At 36.9% G+C, this 19,892-nt stretch overlaps 1 protein-coding gene across 24 annotated transcripts in view; it reads left to right on the top strand.

Moving 5' to 3' along the window:
- Positions 1-19,892, top strand: part of LOC106877933 (uncharacterized) — a 266,382-nt gene that overhangs the window by 109,929 nt on the left and 136,561 nt on the right. For all 24 annotated transcript variants that reach the window (XM_089351599.1, XM_089351593.1, XM_089351601.1 and 21 more), the window contains one exon: positions 11,018-13,222. In XM_089351599.1, the coding sequence (XP_089207725.1) occupies positions 11,055-13,222 (2,168 nt within the window). In that variant the 5' untranslated portion in view covers positions 11,018-11,054. The remainder of the gene's footprint in view (positions 1-11,017; positions 13,223-19,892) is intronic.

Here is a 19,892-nt window from a genome sequence, read left to right as displayed (position 1 = left end):
CGAAAATACTACCGTACATATCCACATACAACCCCAGAAACAAAGAAGCCTTCACCATCATCACCCAAAACATACCAATGCTACATAAGGACCCCAAATTGAAGGAAATTTTATACACACACAAAATCATCAAAAGCCACAAACAACCAAAATCACTGAAAAAGATCCTCACAAAGGCAAAATTACTTTCCGAAACAACAGATGCGAAAGTAAACAAATGTGGTCGACCAAATTGTGCAACATGCCCAAACATTCTAGAAGGTTCAGAATTCCTCTTCAAAGAGGGACACAAATTCAAAGTTAAATCTAACTTTACTTGTGCCTCAGAAAATCTTATTTATGTAATAAGATGTTCGGGCTGCCACGAGAACTACATAGGGTCGACAGGGTTATCGCTCAGACGTAGATGCACTCTGCACCGCCAGCAGATTGCACACCTAAAATACCGAATGATACCTTTTAGTGATCATATTGAAAAATGCGCAAAACAAATGCTACCACAATTTATAATCTTTCCTTTTTATCAATGTGCCATTAAAACACCAACACAAATTAGATTAAATAAGGAAACCTTTTTCATTCAAAAATACAAACCCAAACTTAACCATTGCTAACACATTTAAATAAGGAAATTCATCACCCCACTGGGAAAGAAAAAAAAAAGGGGGGGAAAAATATAGAACAAAACCATGGTAAATTAATCAAATTCTACCACCTCCTAGATTTCGATTATCTCCCCTATACCGGAAGAAATCCCTAATTACCTCCCCCTATCTAGAACTCTTCTTTCTCAGACTGGAACGAACATGACACAATGAAGTAGAGAAATTTGAAAAGACAACACGAAACCGGTTATTTCTCAAAATACAATGTTTATATACCAAAAAGATTTTATAACATTTTTATAACATTTTTCTGACATAATTTAAATATATACTTTAACCATGTAACACAAGCCTTCTCTAGTTTTTTCACTCTTATTATCTTTTATATATATATATATATATATATATATATATATACACACACACACACACGTATATACATACAAATATATGTGTAGATAGACAGACAGACAGATAGATTGATTGATTAGGCCTTCAGATCATGATGTGTATGTATGTATGTATGAACTAATTTATATTCCTATGCTGGATGTTTCCTGGAATATAAAACACACCCTGAATTCATAATTTATATTTTCCACCACTTTATGCTAAACATGCCCTCAATGTATTGTGATTTTTGTTTGTTCTTGAAATACTCCACGAAGTGAGTACAACCTTGACCCTCACAGACTTTCCCGTGCTGGTGAGTGTCTTATCGCTGTTGTTACTGTCAGTCAACTTGAATATCACTTGAGAGGGAATTACAAATGGATAATGACTCTGGTGATGGTACATCATAAGATGTGTTTAGTGTTGCTTCCAGGAGTTAAGTTACATTAAGTGTCTTTCACTTGTTACAATCCAGTCGTTAGACTGTGTCCATGCTGGGGCACCACCTAGATGAATTTTTACTTGAATACATTGACCCCGGTAATATTTTTGTCTTTTAAACCTGGTGCTTAACCTATCTGTCTCTTTTGCTGAGCCATTAAATTATGGGGACAGAAACACACCAACTCTGGTGGGAGATACACACAGACATAAAGACATATATACACATACATACATATATACATACAGACATATATGCACATACACACAGCCTGTTTGTTCTCCTTTCCTCTCCCTCATCCCCACATAAGCTACCACGCCCATAAACCTGTGTGGGAGCAAAAGCAAATCTCAGCAGACCTGAAAGTAGATTGACCTTGAACAAAAATGCTGAACCACTAACGAGGTCACATATGGCCAATGCCCACACATGCACAAACACATACATGCTCTTTGTTTACTCTTACCCTTCCCTTCTCTCGTAAAAAACCCAAACATTTACATTCACAATATTAAATCTTTGACAACTACAAGGCCTACCTAGAAGAGTGTGCTTATGTCATTGACAAGGATGTTGACTGACAAACAGCTGGATTCCTTAACCAAAACTTGCAACAAATGCTACGTTAAGTTAGTTGGTCAGATACTTAACCGATTGACTAATAATAAAGAAGTGGTAATAAAGAAGTGATATGATAATAAAGAAGTGATAATAAAGAAGTGATATGATAATAAAGAAGTCATAATAAAGAAGTGATATCAAATTACAACCTTAATCTATATTTCAACGAGTGGTCTAGCTAAGAAATTATTTATGACCCCTAACATCTCATCCAAGCCAACATACTGTTCTCAACTCTATAGTATTTTATCTCTTTATCTCTTATTCTACTTTATGTTTTTATTTCTTCTATTACTTTATTCCAATTTTGCTAAATCTTATTTATTTATGTATCTAACTTTATTATTCTTATTTTTACTTTTATTACTCTCGGTTTCACTTCTATTACTTTTATATTTTATTTTTTACTTTTTATTTTTTACCTTCTATCTTCTCTTTCTATCTTATACACGCTAGCTAAATATAAACTCAATCCAATCTATTTAACATTCACTCTATGCTGAATTGTGGTACAGTATGGGCAGAATTTTTGAAATCCAATGAACCTTTATACAAATATACCTTTTCAAAGGGATGTGATAAACCTATTTATAATGGCTAATACTACGTTTACTTTTTCTTTTGTGATGTAACCTTTGGACTAGCAATGTTTGCAGCTGAAGATAGCTTTAAACCATCTTTTATATCAATAATATAACAATAATATGCTGATGTAATAACAGATCAGATTGTTTATAAAGCTTGAAACACGTGTACCGCGATATCCTTTGTGTTCTGTTTTCAATTTATGTTTAATATATCCTTTCACCTCTGCCACTATCTGGCATATACAGGTGCTTACACTTATCAGGTATTACCTTATATATATATATATATATATATATATATATATATATATATATATATATATATGAGGGATTGCTGAAAAGTCTGTAAGAACGACCGTGCGAACTCATAAAAGGAGAAATGGTGACGAATGGAAAAAACAGAGGACTCCTTTTATTTAAACGTGTTACACGGTCGAACACAAAATATATATATCACATGATGATATACAAATATGTTATGCTTCGGTAACATTAGTGAATTTGTAAATACCAGTAATGAAGAGACGATAGAAGGTAACCGTATAAGATGAATAACAGAGGTATTTATTATGGCGTTAAAGATGTATGTGTATGTGAGAGTGTGAATGCGACATATAAGAACATAATCAAAGAAAAGTATGTATGTGAGTGATACATGTATGTGTATGTGAGATATTACAGCAGATAGAAAGAGTCAGTAACACGTGAGCATTTATACCAGTTCTTGAGTACACATTAGGATGAGTCTGTATGTGAAGGGAGTTGAGGCTGTGTGTGGCAGTGCTGATCACTAGTTGTGATGTGGTGGCTTCCATGCCGGGCCGTGATTCTTGTTATACAGATGTTCGTCACTGGCTGAAATCTCTTGTCTGTTTATTTATCGTGGTGAAGCTGAGTCACCTAACAGAATCGAAGAGAGAGATGTGCCGCGGTGGTTTAGTTTGGTGTACATAGAAAGTCGTGTAGACGTTGGTGGAGATTGATGCTGGTTAGTAGTAATCGTAGAATCGTGTTGGTCATGACGATGATGCTGGTTAGTAGTCGTAGACTCATGTTGCTGATGTGGCGGCGTAGTTGGTGGTCATCGTTGGACGAAGCTGTTGATGTGTCGCTGGCTGCCGCTGCTGCTGCTGTCGTATGGTACACGGAACAGATCTCAAAGAGAACTGAACCGAGACAAATTTGCTGGGTATGAGTTGCTCTATTTAAAGCGTTAAGGGGGCTCCAAGATGGTAGTAGAAAAACACTATCACCTGACCTTATTAAGGGCTGTGATTGGTTAGTTTGCCTTCTGGCGGGAACGGTTCGAAGAAGTTGCCGATTCGAATAATGATCAGTCACGTGATGACAAGGAGATGGGTTCTCCGCTACGCCCGCGCTTGTTTATATTTAAATGAGAAGAATGGCGATAGCAGTTTTGTATCTAATGGCGATAGGTAGTTTCACTACAAGTCCCTGGCTTTAAAGATTATCATGAAAGCCCCAACATTCCGAGTTCTTTCCGAAATTGGAACCCCAACCTTCCGAGTTCTTTTACAGGGCTTAGAGAAACTGAAGGGCTGCTACATTAATTGTATGAATCTCAGAGGCTGAGAGAGGAATATGTTGGATAAAATCATAATTAACTGATCCTCCTGTATTTTCTTTTACCCAAAGCCAGGAACCTTTCAGTACCTCCTCATGTGTGTGTGTGTGTATGTATATATATATATATATATATATATATATATACACACACAAACACACACACATAGATATACACACTCACACATATATATATATATATATATATATATATATATATATATATATATATTTGATATGGTTGTGTATGTGTGCATAAAGAAGAAATATCTATGTATTTGTGTGAGTGTGAGCAAAATTGCAATCAATGATTAGAATGAATGTTATTGGAGGCCAGTATCCAGACTACACTGACCACTTGCCATGCTGGTGAAGTGGTGGTTGTTGTTGGCGGTGGTGGAGGCGGCGGTGGTGGCAGTATTGCACACAGTGGGGTGGGGGTTGTTATTCACTACTAATGGTAACAAATATTTCTCATTCCACACCTTCCTGGAGTTCGCATTTATATAGCCAATTTTTCTTTTATTTGCTTTTGTATGGCTTTCTGTATGTATGTGTGTGTGTGTGTAGTGGGAGGTGTCTTGCTTGTGAAATGCAATTAAGCCTAAAAGGTACTCTTTCCTGTTGCTTAGGTTAAAATGTGGGTATGTCTCAATATCTGTGTCTGTGTTTGGTAACTGATGTAAAAATGTTGGATTTAATGAATTGAGATCAATAACACAAGTCAAGTACATTGTTTTCAAAAACCCATTGAAGATAGTACTCCAGTATGGCCACAGTCCAAAGAGTAAAACCAGTAAAACAATGTTAGAATACATACAAACACACGTACTTATAAAAGTAACAAATCCATTTTGTTTTGTAAGTTTGCGGTTGCTGTTGTTGATGTTTCTATGATGAGTAACATGTTACTAATACAATTGCCCCTTACTAGCTGCTATGGTAACACTGGGTCAGTCACAAAAACCCCTACTTCCCGTCAGAAAAGTATCCAAAGCTGAAGAAAGCAACACATAGTTATTAATCCAGAAGTTTTAGGTTTGTGTTGGACTAACCCAGTGGTTCCAAACCTTTTCACTACCAAGAACCCCATTTTATTTAAATGAGTTCTCCCACAGACTCCTTTTAATATGCTTATCCTTACGTATTTATATATATATATATATGAAATTTTGAATTTAGTTCATGGACCCTGGGCCTTTGCAAACAATCAGGGGTCTACAGACCCCAGGTTGAGAACCACTGGACAAAACTTTTAGCCTTTGAACTAGATATATCAAGCCAAACTATTCTCCGTATTTTATGTTCAAACTGGCCAGATTTGGCCTCTTATACATATCCTACAATGTCATTCTAAAAATAAATAATCTCGTTATTGAAATCTCAAAGCTATGAGATAATCCATGATTAATTCGAACCATGGGGATGGTAAGCGCCCCGACGGAATAACACTTTTCCCATTTGAGGGATGCAGATCTCTAGTCAGGGATACAATATGCAGCTACATGTTCTCCACCTCTAACCTTGCTGCATTAACCACAAATTTGGGTGTCACCAGCCATAACATAGAGGAGAGAAAAATCCAAATATACCGGAGATATGCTGTGATTGAGAAGACCCAGATAGGAAAGTGAGATCACAGCCATAGCCTATACCAGTGTCGCATAACCAGCTCATTTAAAAAGTATATTTGAGTCTTTGGGTGACATGCCGTGCTTAAGGAGACCTATTGAGTCATGTAAATCAAATCAAATCACAATCAAATAGAAATTGTAGTTGTGGCCAATGCCAGTGCTGGTGGCATGCAATAAGCACCATTCATGTGTGGGTTGCTGCCAGAGCTGCCTGACTGGCTCCCCGTGCCAGTGGCACGTAAAAAGCACCATCCAAACGTGGTCAATGCCAGACTCTCCCCCCCCCCCCCTCCGCCCTGGCTGGTTCCTGTGCCAGTGGCACATAAAAAGCACCATCCAAACATGGCCGATGACAGTGCCACCTGACTGGCTCCCGTGTCGGTGACATGTAAAAAGCACCCACTACACTCTCGGACTGGTTGGCATTAGGAAGGGCATCCAGCTGTAGAAGCATTGCCAGATCAGATTGGAGCCTGGAGCAGCCTCCTGGCTTGCCAGTCTCCAGTCAAACCATCCAACCCATGCCAGCATGGAAAACGGACGTTAAACAATGATGATGACGATGACAGGGGCCTGGCCAGCCATTATCAGTTTGTGCTGATCACCATTAAGATGTCAGTAGGGCTACGACCCTGAACTACTGATTTTCTCCACAAAATAGGGGTAACAGTGGCCTGCCAGAGAAATGAGCCCCTTAAAGTGGAACGATTGCTGCAGTGAGAATCGCTGGCCATTCTCAGCAGTAACGCCATCGCAGTCGTAACCGTGGTGTGCTCAGTCACACTCCACTTGTTCTGAGGTATGTGGCCCATCGCACCTCCCCCTCAATTTTTCACTGCTTTACCACCACCACCACCACCACCACCACCACCACATTTATTTATTTTTTCATTTTCTTTCTTATTTCTCTTCTTTCCTGTTTCTCTATACTTAAATATTCCAATAAAGTTCATTTGAATAAAGAAGCATTCCACCTGACAGAACAATCTGAATGTCAAAGGGTTAAAACTAGGACGATTTTGTTGTTGTTATTGCTGCTGGTGGCGGTGGTAGTGGTGGTGGTTGGGGGGGGGGGCAGCTGTGATACTGTAAATTAGTCTTCTGCTTAATAAAATTCCTCCAGTAATTTAACTCAACTCTCATAAAACATGTTGTATTTCTACGTATTTATGTCTGTCCCTGTTTGTACATGAATAGATCTGCTTCTATGTCTGAGCTTATTTGAATGCATGCATTCATGTACGCCTGTCTGTATATGTATATATACATACATTTATATATATATATATATATATATATTTATATTTATATTTGTATTTATGTTTATATTTATATATATTTATATTTATATATATATATATATTTATATATATATATATATATATATATTTATATTTATATATATTTATACATATGTGATCTACACTCTCGGAGTGGTTGGCGTTAGGAAGGGCATCCAGCTGTAGAAACTCTGCCAGATCAGATTGGAGCCTGGTGTTGCCATCCGGTTTCACCAGTCCTCAGTCAAATCGTCCAACCCATGCTAGCATGGAAAGCGGACGTTAAACGATGATGATGATGATGATGATGATGATATTTATTTATATATATGCATATATATATTTATATATATATTTATATGTATATTTATATATATTTATATATATATATTTATATATTTATATATATATATTTATACATATATATGTTTATATATATATTTAAATATATATATATATATATATATATATATATATATATATATATATATATAATATATAGTTTTAGGGAAAATAACCAAGTTTCAAGAACTCATCGATGAAAATCCACTATCACATATAGAAAAATTAATAATTAAAAGCGCAATAAATGAGTATAATATAAAGTAAAGTAAATATCATAAGATAAATATAATATTATATTTATCTTATGATATTTACTTTACTTTATATTATACTCATTTATTGTGCTTTTAATTATTAATTTTAATTATTTAATTATTAATAAATATAATATTATATTTATCTTATGATATTTACTTTACTTTATATTATACTCATTTATTGTGCTTTTAATTATTAATTTTTCTATATGTGATAGTGGATTTTCATCGATGAGTTCTTGAAAATTGGTTATTTTCCCTAAAACTATATATTTTATATATACTTTATCTATAAGGCTCAATTTAATATTAATTTTTTATAAATTGATTTTAATTGAGTTTTTTACCTGTAATTTTGGATTTTGTCCCTGACCGCAGCCACTAGGCTGAAACACATAAATAAATAAATAAATAAATATATATATATATATATATATTTGTGTGAGAGAGGTTGGGAAACCAACCACCTAAGGGATAGTACCTATCCAATATACTGCTGGTAGTGTACCCAATTATTCATACTCAAATGCTGGTTATTGCGTGGCAATCTTGCAATTGAGTGTTATATATGGTCGGGGGTAAAAAGTGGTTTACCCTTAATTCATACGGCAAAAAAGAAAATGAAGAAGATACAAAAATGACATACATTAACCGGTAGATATTCCAGTGTGTCATACACATGTTGTAACTATGTGTTCACACACATGTATTAATATTACAGAAGAGAGCAAAAGATCAGTTCCTTACAGTCGTTTCTGCCAAGAGGCAGCAAAATCCTCCATGCCATCTCCATCTCTTCAGAAGAAGAATAGGAGCAAGTACTTCTCTCACAGCCTCATGTTTGCTCCTATTCTTTTTCTGCCCTTTACAATAATGACAAATACACTGTACCTATTGTTAACTGTTGATTATATGTATTGACCCTCCTAACCACTTAGACCCTCTGAAGAAGTCTAGAGACACACTCATCACCCAGCAGAAATCATAGTGGATGAAGGCAGCATGTTCTTTGCCTATCTCCTTACCTTAGAGATTTTAGGTAAAATTATACTAATGTGTCCATCTGTTTTAATTTAATTAAATTCTATGTCTTTGTACAGCTGAGGATTGCTCTGCATTTAAATTGATGTAATGATTGCATTGTTCAATTAAATGGAGTTGCTTGAAACAATCATACTGCATTACCTCTGGATATCCTTGTTGCTTATTTTGATATATATATATATATATATATATATATATATATATATATATATATATATATAATTTCAGTGGAAGCAATACGAGTGGAAAACTAGAGGAACATAACCTATTATCCAGCAGAATATTCAATATATATGTACTCTTACTTCGACATTAATAAAGCAACATAAAGCTCAACTTAATAGAAGTATTAATGACATACAAGCATATAGACATATACAGATTTTTATAAGCCCGCAAATATCTAAAAATATCTAAAAACATTTATAAATACATAAGCATTTTTTAAAATATGTAAGTAAAATAAGTACAAAAGATACATATAATAAGATATAAAAATGTCAATATTATATAAAACATAGTGAGTTATATAAACCTAACCCTAACCCTAACCCTAACCCTATAGAGGAATAAAAATTTAGAGGTCAGAATACAAGCACTTAGAATATTTAAAAATACTTAGATATTTAAAAATATATAAAAAAACATTTATGAATACATAGGCATTTTAAAATACAATACGTCGATATGAAATAGGATATTGTAAATTATAAGTTCATAGGATATGTTACAAGGACTAAAGATTTCAAGTTACAACACAAAGTGTGTGCTAAGTAGAGAGTCAGACATTTTAAAGCATTATACGGACGTACTAAAGTTAGAGACAATGTTCAATGGATCTAAAAGTTTCATCGACGGGCCGTTTCGGAGGCATGTCAGTTAATATGAGATGAATTTCATATTTTAAATGAACCAGACACTCCCCTCATCAGGATGCTCCACAACTCGAAAGACACCAGAAGTGAAAGGTTATATATTACATAAGGAATTGGTAGACACTCCTTTAAAAAAGATAGGCTGGAATGTCTTTGATCAAAACATGCTTGATTAAGATTCACCAAGGGTTAAATAACTAGATTAGCAGTAACCTTATTGAAATTTGCATCAAACTAAAAGAGAACATTGTTTCTATCACACACATGCACATGCATGCACATACACACACACACGCATGCATGCACATATACACCCACACATGCATACACACACACACACACATATATATACATATATGTATATACATACGTATGCAAATATATGTATATACATGTATATATACATATGTGTATATATATATATATGTATTCTCTCTCCCACTTGGATTTGAAATGTTGCCACATTTATAATGTCTTTTCTACAGTAATTTTTTCTGCATTTTCGTGCAGCTGAAGATTGCTCTTCATATTGCATTTAAAGTAATGCTAGCACTACTTAAATAAATTGAAGTAGCATGAAACGTGCGTACTGCAATCACCTTTGAAATCCGTGTTGCTTATTTTTTGATTTTAATCACCTATCCTTTTGAGATGCGATATTCGGGTGCCTACGCATAAGTACCATATTCAACCTTGAATCTATATCTAAACCGTCTATATATATATACATATATATATATATATATATGTATGTATGTATATGTATAAATAGATACAAACATACATACATACAATCGTGGACTGGCCAGGTTGCCAGCTTGCCCAATGGCAAGTGAGCCTCTGTGCCATTAGAATCCATATATGGGGTCCCATGTTAGTATCTAAGGGGCCCATCCCTCCAAGTTTCAGAATATTTTATTCACTCCTGGAAGAATGCATTAATTATTTCAGCCTGGCTGTGTTTGTAGACAGTTAAAAAGAATACCTTTAACAAAACAAAAAAAAACAATTAAATGATAGCATTGTAGTTGCAGGTGGGCCCCTTTTGTAGTTGTGGGTAGGACCCCTTAGTCTCCTGGCAACCAATATTTTTAGACCAAGTTTTCCACTGCATACATACATCTCTATGTTTTATATACGTATATTCCACAATATGTTAGTTGGGTGTTGAAACTACAACCCTGGGCCCTCATTGAATCTCTGAGCTTCTCAGATTTTCTTATTTCATATTTTATACTTCCAATTTCATAAAGATCTTATTTCCTAAATGTTATTTTGTAACAAATTATCTCCATGTGAAATAATGCAACTCCTTGTTTATTTATTTATTTTTATTTTTTCCTTTTTCAGAAAATCCCTTTCCCCTAAAAAGGGTTCAGTAATCGTGATGAAGGGAAAGGTGAAAAAATCATCCCCAAGACGAGAAAATGGAACTCCCAGCAAACCATCTCTAAAGACCACACCAGCTCCTGTTGCAGGAAAACCCACTTCTTTGCCACAAAACCAAATGTTAACAGATCCAAACAGAAATCAGACCCCTGAAAGTAAAGCTGAATATACTTCAGCATCAAACAAGGGCCAAACAACAAACCAGTCAAACAAACCCCAACCCATTCAAACTGGCCTGGTAAAAGACCCTGAAACTGGTCCCAGAGGAAATTTGAATGGCTCTTCCACCCCACTGCCTGATAACCATTTATATCAACGGAGCCAGGGAAGCCCTACAAATATTTCACCTCAGATCTCCTTACCTGATGATGTTCCAAAAAATATTCCTCAATCACAAAGCCCTCAACCCAATCCTGATTTTTATAATCGTTCCCCGCAACATATGGCCACTCCTTCATCACCACCCCCACGTCCAAGCTCTCCCCCCCACTCAAAACTGGTATCACAAACTTTAACTAGGGATGCTTATCCATCTCCAAAGCACCAAGCACCTTCCCAACCCTATCCTTCTTCTTTGCAAACTCCACACAGTCACACCAACTCACCATCTCCCAAACACACAAATTTGAACACTACCTCACATCAGCCTCAATATAGTCCACATGCCTCTTCTGTACATCATGGTCAAAAGCCCGGCGGTTCCCCTCAACAAAATCCTGTGCCTTATCAGCAATCTGACCAATATTACCCACATGAAACTGAGAGGGAACCCACCTTTCAACAAGAACAATATGACCATTGTATGTATGAGGAAGAATACAACCAGCCTGATAATTATTATAACTCTCCACAGCAGTCACATGGCCACAGGCGTCCTAGTTTACCAACTGACCACACTCAACTACATGGTCGGCAATCTCCACACTCGGCTCAGAATTATGGTACTCCAGGTTCAAACCAAGGATCAGGAGGTTATCCTCCAAGTGCCAATGATTTCTACCAAACAGAAAACCCCCAAAGAGATTCAGACTTAGATAACAGCCCCTATACTCACCAATCAAACAGGAATGCTGCAATGCAACATTCTCCTGGGTCTCACAGAAGCAGGTCTCGAACTCGAAAAGGTTCCACATCACCAAGGAATGTAAACAATGAAGATTATATGCAAGAACACGATGGATATGGTAGGGATATGCCACCAGTTGTTGACCAGAGATATCCTCCAGAATATTATGACACTCCAATGCAAGAACAAGAGTATCCCTATGCTTATACTGAAGATCTTCCCATGTCACAGCCTTCTGCAAATGTGACAAATTCCCCAAGAGTACCTGGTACTGGGTCTCCTCTGTCCCAGATTCCTTCTTCACCAGGCAGACACATGCAGCATTCTCCTACAAGTAACATGCCTTCTTCAACAAAGGCACAGTATACAGCAAACAAGTATCATCGCACACCTTCTCCTCACATGGGTACACAGTCCATTGGAACCGGCCATTCCCCACACCAACAAAGAATTAATTCAAATCAAAATATGAAAGGTCTTGACCAGAAAGCCACAAACTTCAATGCTCAGGGTTACAGTGCCTATTCTCCTACAAAAATGGAGCAATATTCAACTGGTGATTACAGCTCATACCCTATGCAAAATGGCAATAATCAGTTTGAGGGTTACTCCCCTAATGTGCCTCAAATGGGCACTCAACACTTACAAGGTCACAACAATGCCCAACCCCAACAAGGAAACCACATGACAGCATACTCCACCGAGTACAGCAACCAAGAACAAAGGCACAACTTCTGTCGTAATAGCTACAGCTCTTCAAGTGCAAGAGCTGAACCGCAGGGACAATACAACCCTGAGAATGTAGACAACAGTTTCCAAGTGAAGACACCATTGAAACATGTTGACAGTAACACACCGACCAAAAGAGCACCAAGATCACCGAAAACTCCTCTGGCGCTGCCTCTGGGGGTAAAACAGCCCCCCTCACCATCTACAGTGGCAAGGGCCTTAAAAGTAGATATGAAGGAAAAGGCACCAACAGAAAACCAACAATATCCTCCCACAACCCAAACCAAATCAATGCTTCCGCCAATTCCAAAGAAGGAAATATTTGTTACATTTCCTGATAAACAGATGACAAAACAATTTGTTGATCCTAAGTAAGTATTTATATTTATTATGTTATTTAGTATTTCTTTCTCTCCCTTCTCTCTTCCCCCTCCTTTTCTCTCTTCCCTCTCCCTTTTCTCTTCCCCCTCCTTTTCTCTCTCCCCTCTCCCTCTTTCCTTCTCTGTATATACACATTATTTTCTTCAAACCCGCATCTTTTCTTCAGACATTAAATAAAAACAACTCAAAATGAGCATTAATCATCTCAGTTTTACTCATCTGGATGGTCATGTTAAGGTTTTAATAACTGCCCCTTCTACCTGATTTTTCTTATCAAATACACTCAGACAGACATAATCCATAGTAATCCCATGGGCCTGCCCCTTCTTTCTAACTAAACCTTAAAAAAATTAATTGCTTCTCAATTTCTAAAAACACCCACACCCCCGACCGGTGGCACATAAAAAGCACCATCCAAACCCACTGACTGGCCCCCGTACCACATAAAAAGCACTATCCAAACATGATCAATGTTGCTGTCTTCATTCTCGATCTCTCTGTCTGTCTGTCTGTCTCTCTCTCTCTCTCTCTCACCTTGTGCTTCCTCTACATTAAGCTATCTGTTTCTACTTCACTATAACCCTTCACCATCTGACACAAGATCACCTCCTCCAATGCCCTTTCCCTTCTTGAAAGTTTTTTTTATTTTTGTCTTGCAAGGTACTTGGTGACCCTGTCAGTGCAGGTGCCACTTAAAAGCACCCAGTCCACACTGTAAAGTGGTTGGTGTTAGGAAGGGCATCCAATTGTAACAACCTTGCTAAAACTGACCTCGCCTGTGTTTGTGCCACATAAAAAGCACTAAGTCCACTCTACAGAGTGGTTGGTGATAGGAAGGGCATCCAGCTGTAAAAATCCTGCCAAAGCATTCACAGAATTCTGGTACAGGCTTCTGCCTGGCCAGCTCTTGTGAAACTATCTCACCCATGGAAGGCAGATGTTAAGCGACGATGATGATGATGATATATAATGTAGTGTTCCATGATAGAAAATTCAACAAAAAAAGTCCTCTATTTGGTGAGAGATAAATATTTATTTAAAGGTCACAATACTTGTATTTAAGCGCTACTAATAGTTTAATATGTAAAGAAATACACAAACATATTCATGCAAACCATATATCATAATGAACTAAAAAAAACTGAGTAATAAAAGAAGCGTGTAACAACTGAGAAGGCAGTGTATAAAATACGAAATAAATCTGTGCTAAAACAGGTTTTTTATTATCATTTCAATTACTAAAAATAGTTTAGTTAGTTTAAGACTTAATAAACAATTTATTCAGCATATGTGTATATAATGAGTCACCATATGTGATTTTAAGCAAAATTAAACAATTTATATCCCATTATAATGTACTCTGTGTTAATGTACTTGTAATTCATATTAGTATGTTAATTAATAAACATTTTCAATTCTAATGAAAGCTCAATTATTCATTCTTGTTTCATACTGTAATTTATGAATAATTAGCATCAGTGGCACAGCTAATGGAGGAGCAAAGGAGGCAGTCAGTCCCACTTGGCATATTTTTCAAAACTGGTGCTATTTCAATAATTTCTTTTAACTAATTAATTACCTTATATCAGTAATTGTAATTTTCGTACATAATGACATTGTTACTGAAACATGAAATTAATGAATGCAGAATACAATTACATACATTATAACTAATGAAATATTTTGCATAAATTAAGAGAAATGAGTTGAAGATTGTTTGGTATGCATCATGGCACTTTCTTTATGTGATTGCTCTTGCTAACTCTAGAACCTGTCTATGCCTTTGATTTGTATTGTTATAACAAGTTCTAAACCAGTCAATGGTTCACTGCATTTCTAATAGTAAGAGAGACGAAGGTGTGTCCCTACTACAGAACAAATATCCGTATTAGAATAGAGGGTAGCACCCATTTGTGTGTGCACAGCAAGAGCTAGCAATGACCTTGATGCGGCAGTGCGTCAAAGTAACTGTACTGTGTTTACCTTACGGTTAGTGAAATTTCTGTTTTTGTAATCACGTGTATGCTATAGTCTGCAATTTTGTCGTGGATAGGATCAAAGAGCCAACATGGAAGACTGCTGCACTGAGCATGCTTCAGCAAGCTTATGGCAATGAGGTAATGGGTTGTATGCAATGTTTCAAGCGACACTGACTCTTCAAAAGTAGAAGAATATCTGCAGCTCGGTCAAGAGCGTGTTCGTCCCTTTGTTTTGACATCTGTGGTATTGTGCATTGAGAATTCGTTCCCCAGGGTCGGTCAAGAGTTCTGCTGCCATGTTTTGAAACATTTGAGGGAAGACATTCGACAAAAGCAACCAGATCTGTGGAGCACAAAGAATTAGATTTTCCACCAAGCTCTCCTCACTCATGAGTTTCTCACCAACATCAACATGGCATCGTTTCCGCACCCATCCTATTCTCCAGATTTGGCATCTGCAGACTTCCATTTCTTTGCTCCAAGATGAAAATGCAGCTCAAAGGTTGCTGTTTTAACACCGTTGTCAAGATCCGGACCAAATCACAGTCGGTCCTCGATTTGCTTATTATGGAAGACGACTTCCAGGCCAGATGCCCAAAGTGGCAGGAATGCTGGAACCAAATAAGTACCAGTTACGCACTGGTGGCCATATATATATGTCTATATATGTTTGTCTGTTTGTGTTTGTTCCCCTACCATTGCTTGATAATCAATGTTGGTGTGTTTACATCCCCATAAATTAGCAGTTCAGTAAAAGAGACCGATAGAATAAGTACTAGGCTTACAAAGAATAGGTCCTAGGGTCAATTTGTTCAAGTAAAGGTGGTGCTCCAGCATGGCCACAATCAAATGCCTGAAACAAGTAAAAGAGTATATATTGGAAGGAGATGAAAACCATTGCAGCCACAGCTAATGAGAATGCTATATGTATTTCTGCTTCATTGAGCCTCATCAATAGTGTGTACTCAAAGTCAATTATATGTTTAGATGAGATTTGTCACATTCAATATACATGAAACATTGAATAAAACATTCACTGGTATTGTGAATGACCAACTGAATAATATCCGTATACGTAACAGAAGCCATATTAAATAAAAATAGCTATCTGTGTATCATATTTAATGTAAATGCATCATTGAAAGGCAAATTTACTGAAATATTCGTTTATGAATGGCTTGTCTTAAAAAGCATAATATATATGAAAAGGAAGGTGGTGAGCTGGCAGAAACGTTAGCACGCTGGGCAAAATGCTTAGCATTATTTCGTCTGCCATTACGCTCTGAGTTCAAATTCCGCCGAGGTCGACGCTGCCTTTCATCCTTTCGGGGTCGATAAATTAAGTACCAGTTACGCACTGGGGTCGATGTAATCGACTTAATCCCTTTGTCTGTCCTTGTTTGTCCCCTCTATTTGGGCAATAAAGACAAATATATATGAAAAGGAGATGAAAATCATCTCAACAGTAGCTAGCAAGAATGTAAGACGCATTTTATCCTAATTGAGCGGGTATTCGCAATACCAATAAATATATTACTGACTACTTCCTGTATATCAGAGGTAACAAAAAATTTCTTCTAGGTATGTTACTAATGGTTGTCAATACACATTATTAATAAGGCCCAATTAGGCCCAAAAATATAATAGATTCTTGCTAACCACTGTTGGGATGGTCTTTTTTTGTCCCCACCTCTGCTGTATATTGTGTCTTTAAACACTGCAGATCTATAATAGATGTTTTGTCTGAGTGAACACAGCAGTAACTTCACCTTTCAACAATCTATTTACATTGGGTATGATCCATAGATAGCTTATTACATCATTTTACTTTTATCATTTGCTTGTTTCAGTCATTAAACTAAGGTCATGCAGGGGCACCACCTTGGAGAATTCTATTCAAATGGATAGACTCCAGTTGCTATGCTATCTTTTATTAAGCAAGTACTTATTCTATTGGTCTCTCTTGCCAAACCGCTAAGTTATGGACACATAAACACACAATCACCAGTTGTCAAGCAATGGCAGGGAACAAACACACACACGCACATACATATATACAACAGGCTTCTTTCAGTCTCCATCAATCATATCCATTCACATGAATTTGGTTGGCCTTAGGCTGTAGTAGAAGACATTTGCCCAAGGTGTCACACAGTGGGACTGAACCCAGAACCATTTGGTTGGGAAACAAACTTCTTACAACACCTACACCTGTGCCTGTATCATCATCATCATCATTTAACGTTTGTTTTCCATGCTGGCATGGGTTGGACGGTTTGACTGAGGGCTGGTGAGCCAGGAGGCTGCACCAGGCTCCAATCCAATCTGGCAATGTTTCTACAGCTGGATGCCCTTCCTAACGCCAACCACTCCAAGAATGTAGTGGGTGCTTTTTATGTGCCACCGGCATGGGACTAGTCAGGCAGTACTGGCATCGACCAATATATATATATATATATATATATATATATATATATATATATATGTATGCTTGTATGTATGTATTTATGTACTGCTGTAGCTGAGGTGGGGGACCATAGGGGCAGTCCACCTTGGGTGGCACTTTTAAAGGGGCACCACTTTTGGGTCTGCTGTAGGCAACGTGTTTTTTGGCAGGGTCCAAGGGCAGCAAACAGAAGGACTGCCCCGGGCGGCACACACTCTAGCTACACTAGTGTATGTATGTATGTTTATATGTAAGCATGCAGGCATTCTGTTTTCCTTGCTAATGCTGAATATGTGTTTGCACGTGTGTATTTATGATGGTGATACTGATGATACTACTACCACTACTACCACTAGTAGGAGTAGTAGTAGTAGTAGTAGTAGTAGAAGAAGAAGAGTCTGGCAGGGAATGGACTGAGTCATTTGAGTCTTAGATAGAACGACTCACAATATTTGTTCCTTCCCTTTGCTCTGTGTCCAGATCCCACCAAGATCCACTTTGTCTTTCATCATTTTGAGGTTAATAAAGAAATCTCGGTCCAGAGGGTCAGGTAAGATGTGTGATGCAATGACAATACTGGTGCCGAGATGTATCTGCCCCAAAGACAGCAGTCTTTCTCTTGGATTAACATCAATGGCACGGGTGGCATTGAGAGGGATAGCAACTAGTCTTCCTGAAAACACTTGTCCAGACCAGTGTATAGATGTATAGGTGTATGGTCAATAATGACCAGTGGGAAAGTGGCAAGCCGGCAGAATCCTTAGCGCATTGGCAAAAACGCTTCACAGCATTTTTTCAAATGTGTCAAGGCCGACAGGAAGTGGTGCAGCTTCCTAGGTCTAAACAACAGTAGTATTATTCCCTTCATGGGACTGTCAACATTATGTTGACAGCATACAAGTACTTCATCATATCACTACTGAATAAATCTCTGTGAGAGATTTAGAAATGTATTATTTCTTATTTCTTTATTACCCACAAGAGGCTAAACATAGAGGGGACAAACAAGGACAGACAAAGGGATTAAGTCAATTACATCGACCCCAGTGCATAACTGGTACTTAATTTATCGACCCTGAAAGGATGAAAGGCAAAGTCAGCGGAATTTGAACTCAGAACATAACGGCAGATGAAATACCGCTAAGCATTTCACCCGACGTGCTAACGTTTCTGCCAGCTCACCATGATGTAATATTTCTAAAAAGCATTGTTTCTGTCTTGCCATTCTGAGTTCAAATTCTGCTGAGGTCAGCTTTGCCTTTCATTCTTTCAGGGTCGGTAAAATAAGTACCAGTTAATCCTTGGAGGGTCAATGTAATTGACTTACTCACTCCCCTGAAATTACTGACCTTGTGCCAAAATTTGAAACCTATATTGTCCAGTGGAGGACCCCACAGAGTCTGGCTCCAAGTCAGCTCCAACCAAGTGGATCTACGACAAAGCATTCAGGCCATGACATCACATTTTTTTTTATAAATATAGACAACAATATAAAATGTGTATTTTATTACAGACAATGATAGTTTATGACTCATGAAAGATTTTTACTTGGTGTCCAGTGACCACATGGAAGCACCTCCATAGTGGTGCTTGTACAGTTATCGGTGTTGGCGCTGGTGATTTTTTTTTATCGATGAACCCCTTTGATTACTAATTTATTCTGGTGGACCCCCCATAGTCATTCGATATTTAAAAACTAGTTTTATCAAAGTTCTTATTTTGTTTTTCACACATTAACTTGCATAGGTCTTGCAATACATACCAAAACATACATCTAAAGCAAAATATTTTTTAAGAGCCCTTAAAATACAATTTACTCTTTTCTTATGTGGACCCAAAAAATCTTACATGGACCCTGGTTGAGAACCGTTGGTGTAGTTAGAGGTGAAAAAGGTGTTAGGTTGCTTATCTCTGCCTTATCAATCAAAATGAAATTCCTTAATATAAATATTTTATCATCACAAACAATTGACAATAAAGATCATGAGATCAAACACACACACACACACACACACACACACACACACACACACACACACACACACACACACACACACACACACATGTACATGCATACATACATACATAAACACATAGATATATATATATATAAACACGCATGCATATACACATATAAGTACATATACATACATAAACACACACATATATATATATATATATATATATATATATATATAGATGATGATATATATATTTATAAACATGCTTACATAT

The sequence above is a fragment of the Octopus bimaculoides genome, chromosome 4, assembly GCF_046866305.1.
Source record: "Octopus bimaculoides isolate indiv1 chromosome 4, ASM4686630v1, whole genome shotgun sequence".
In the NCBI taxonomy this organism is placed as follows: domain Eukaryota; kingdom Metazoa; phylum Mollusca; class Cephalopoda; order Octopoda; family Octopodidae; genus Octopus; species Octopus bimaculoides.
The sequence above is the reverse complement of the archived record's forward strand: the minus strand, read 5'-3'. Positions and strand labels throughout refer to the sequence as shown.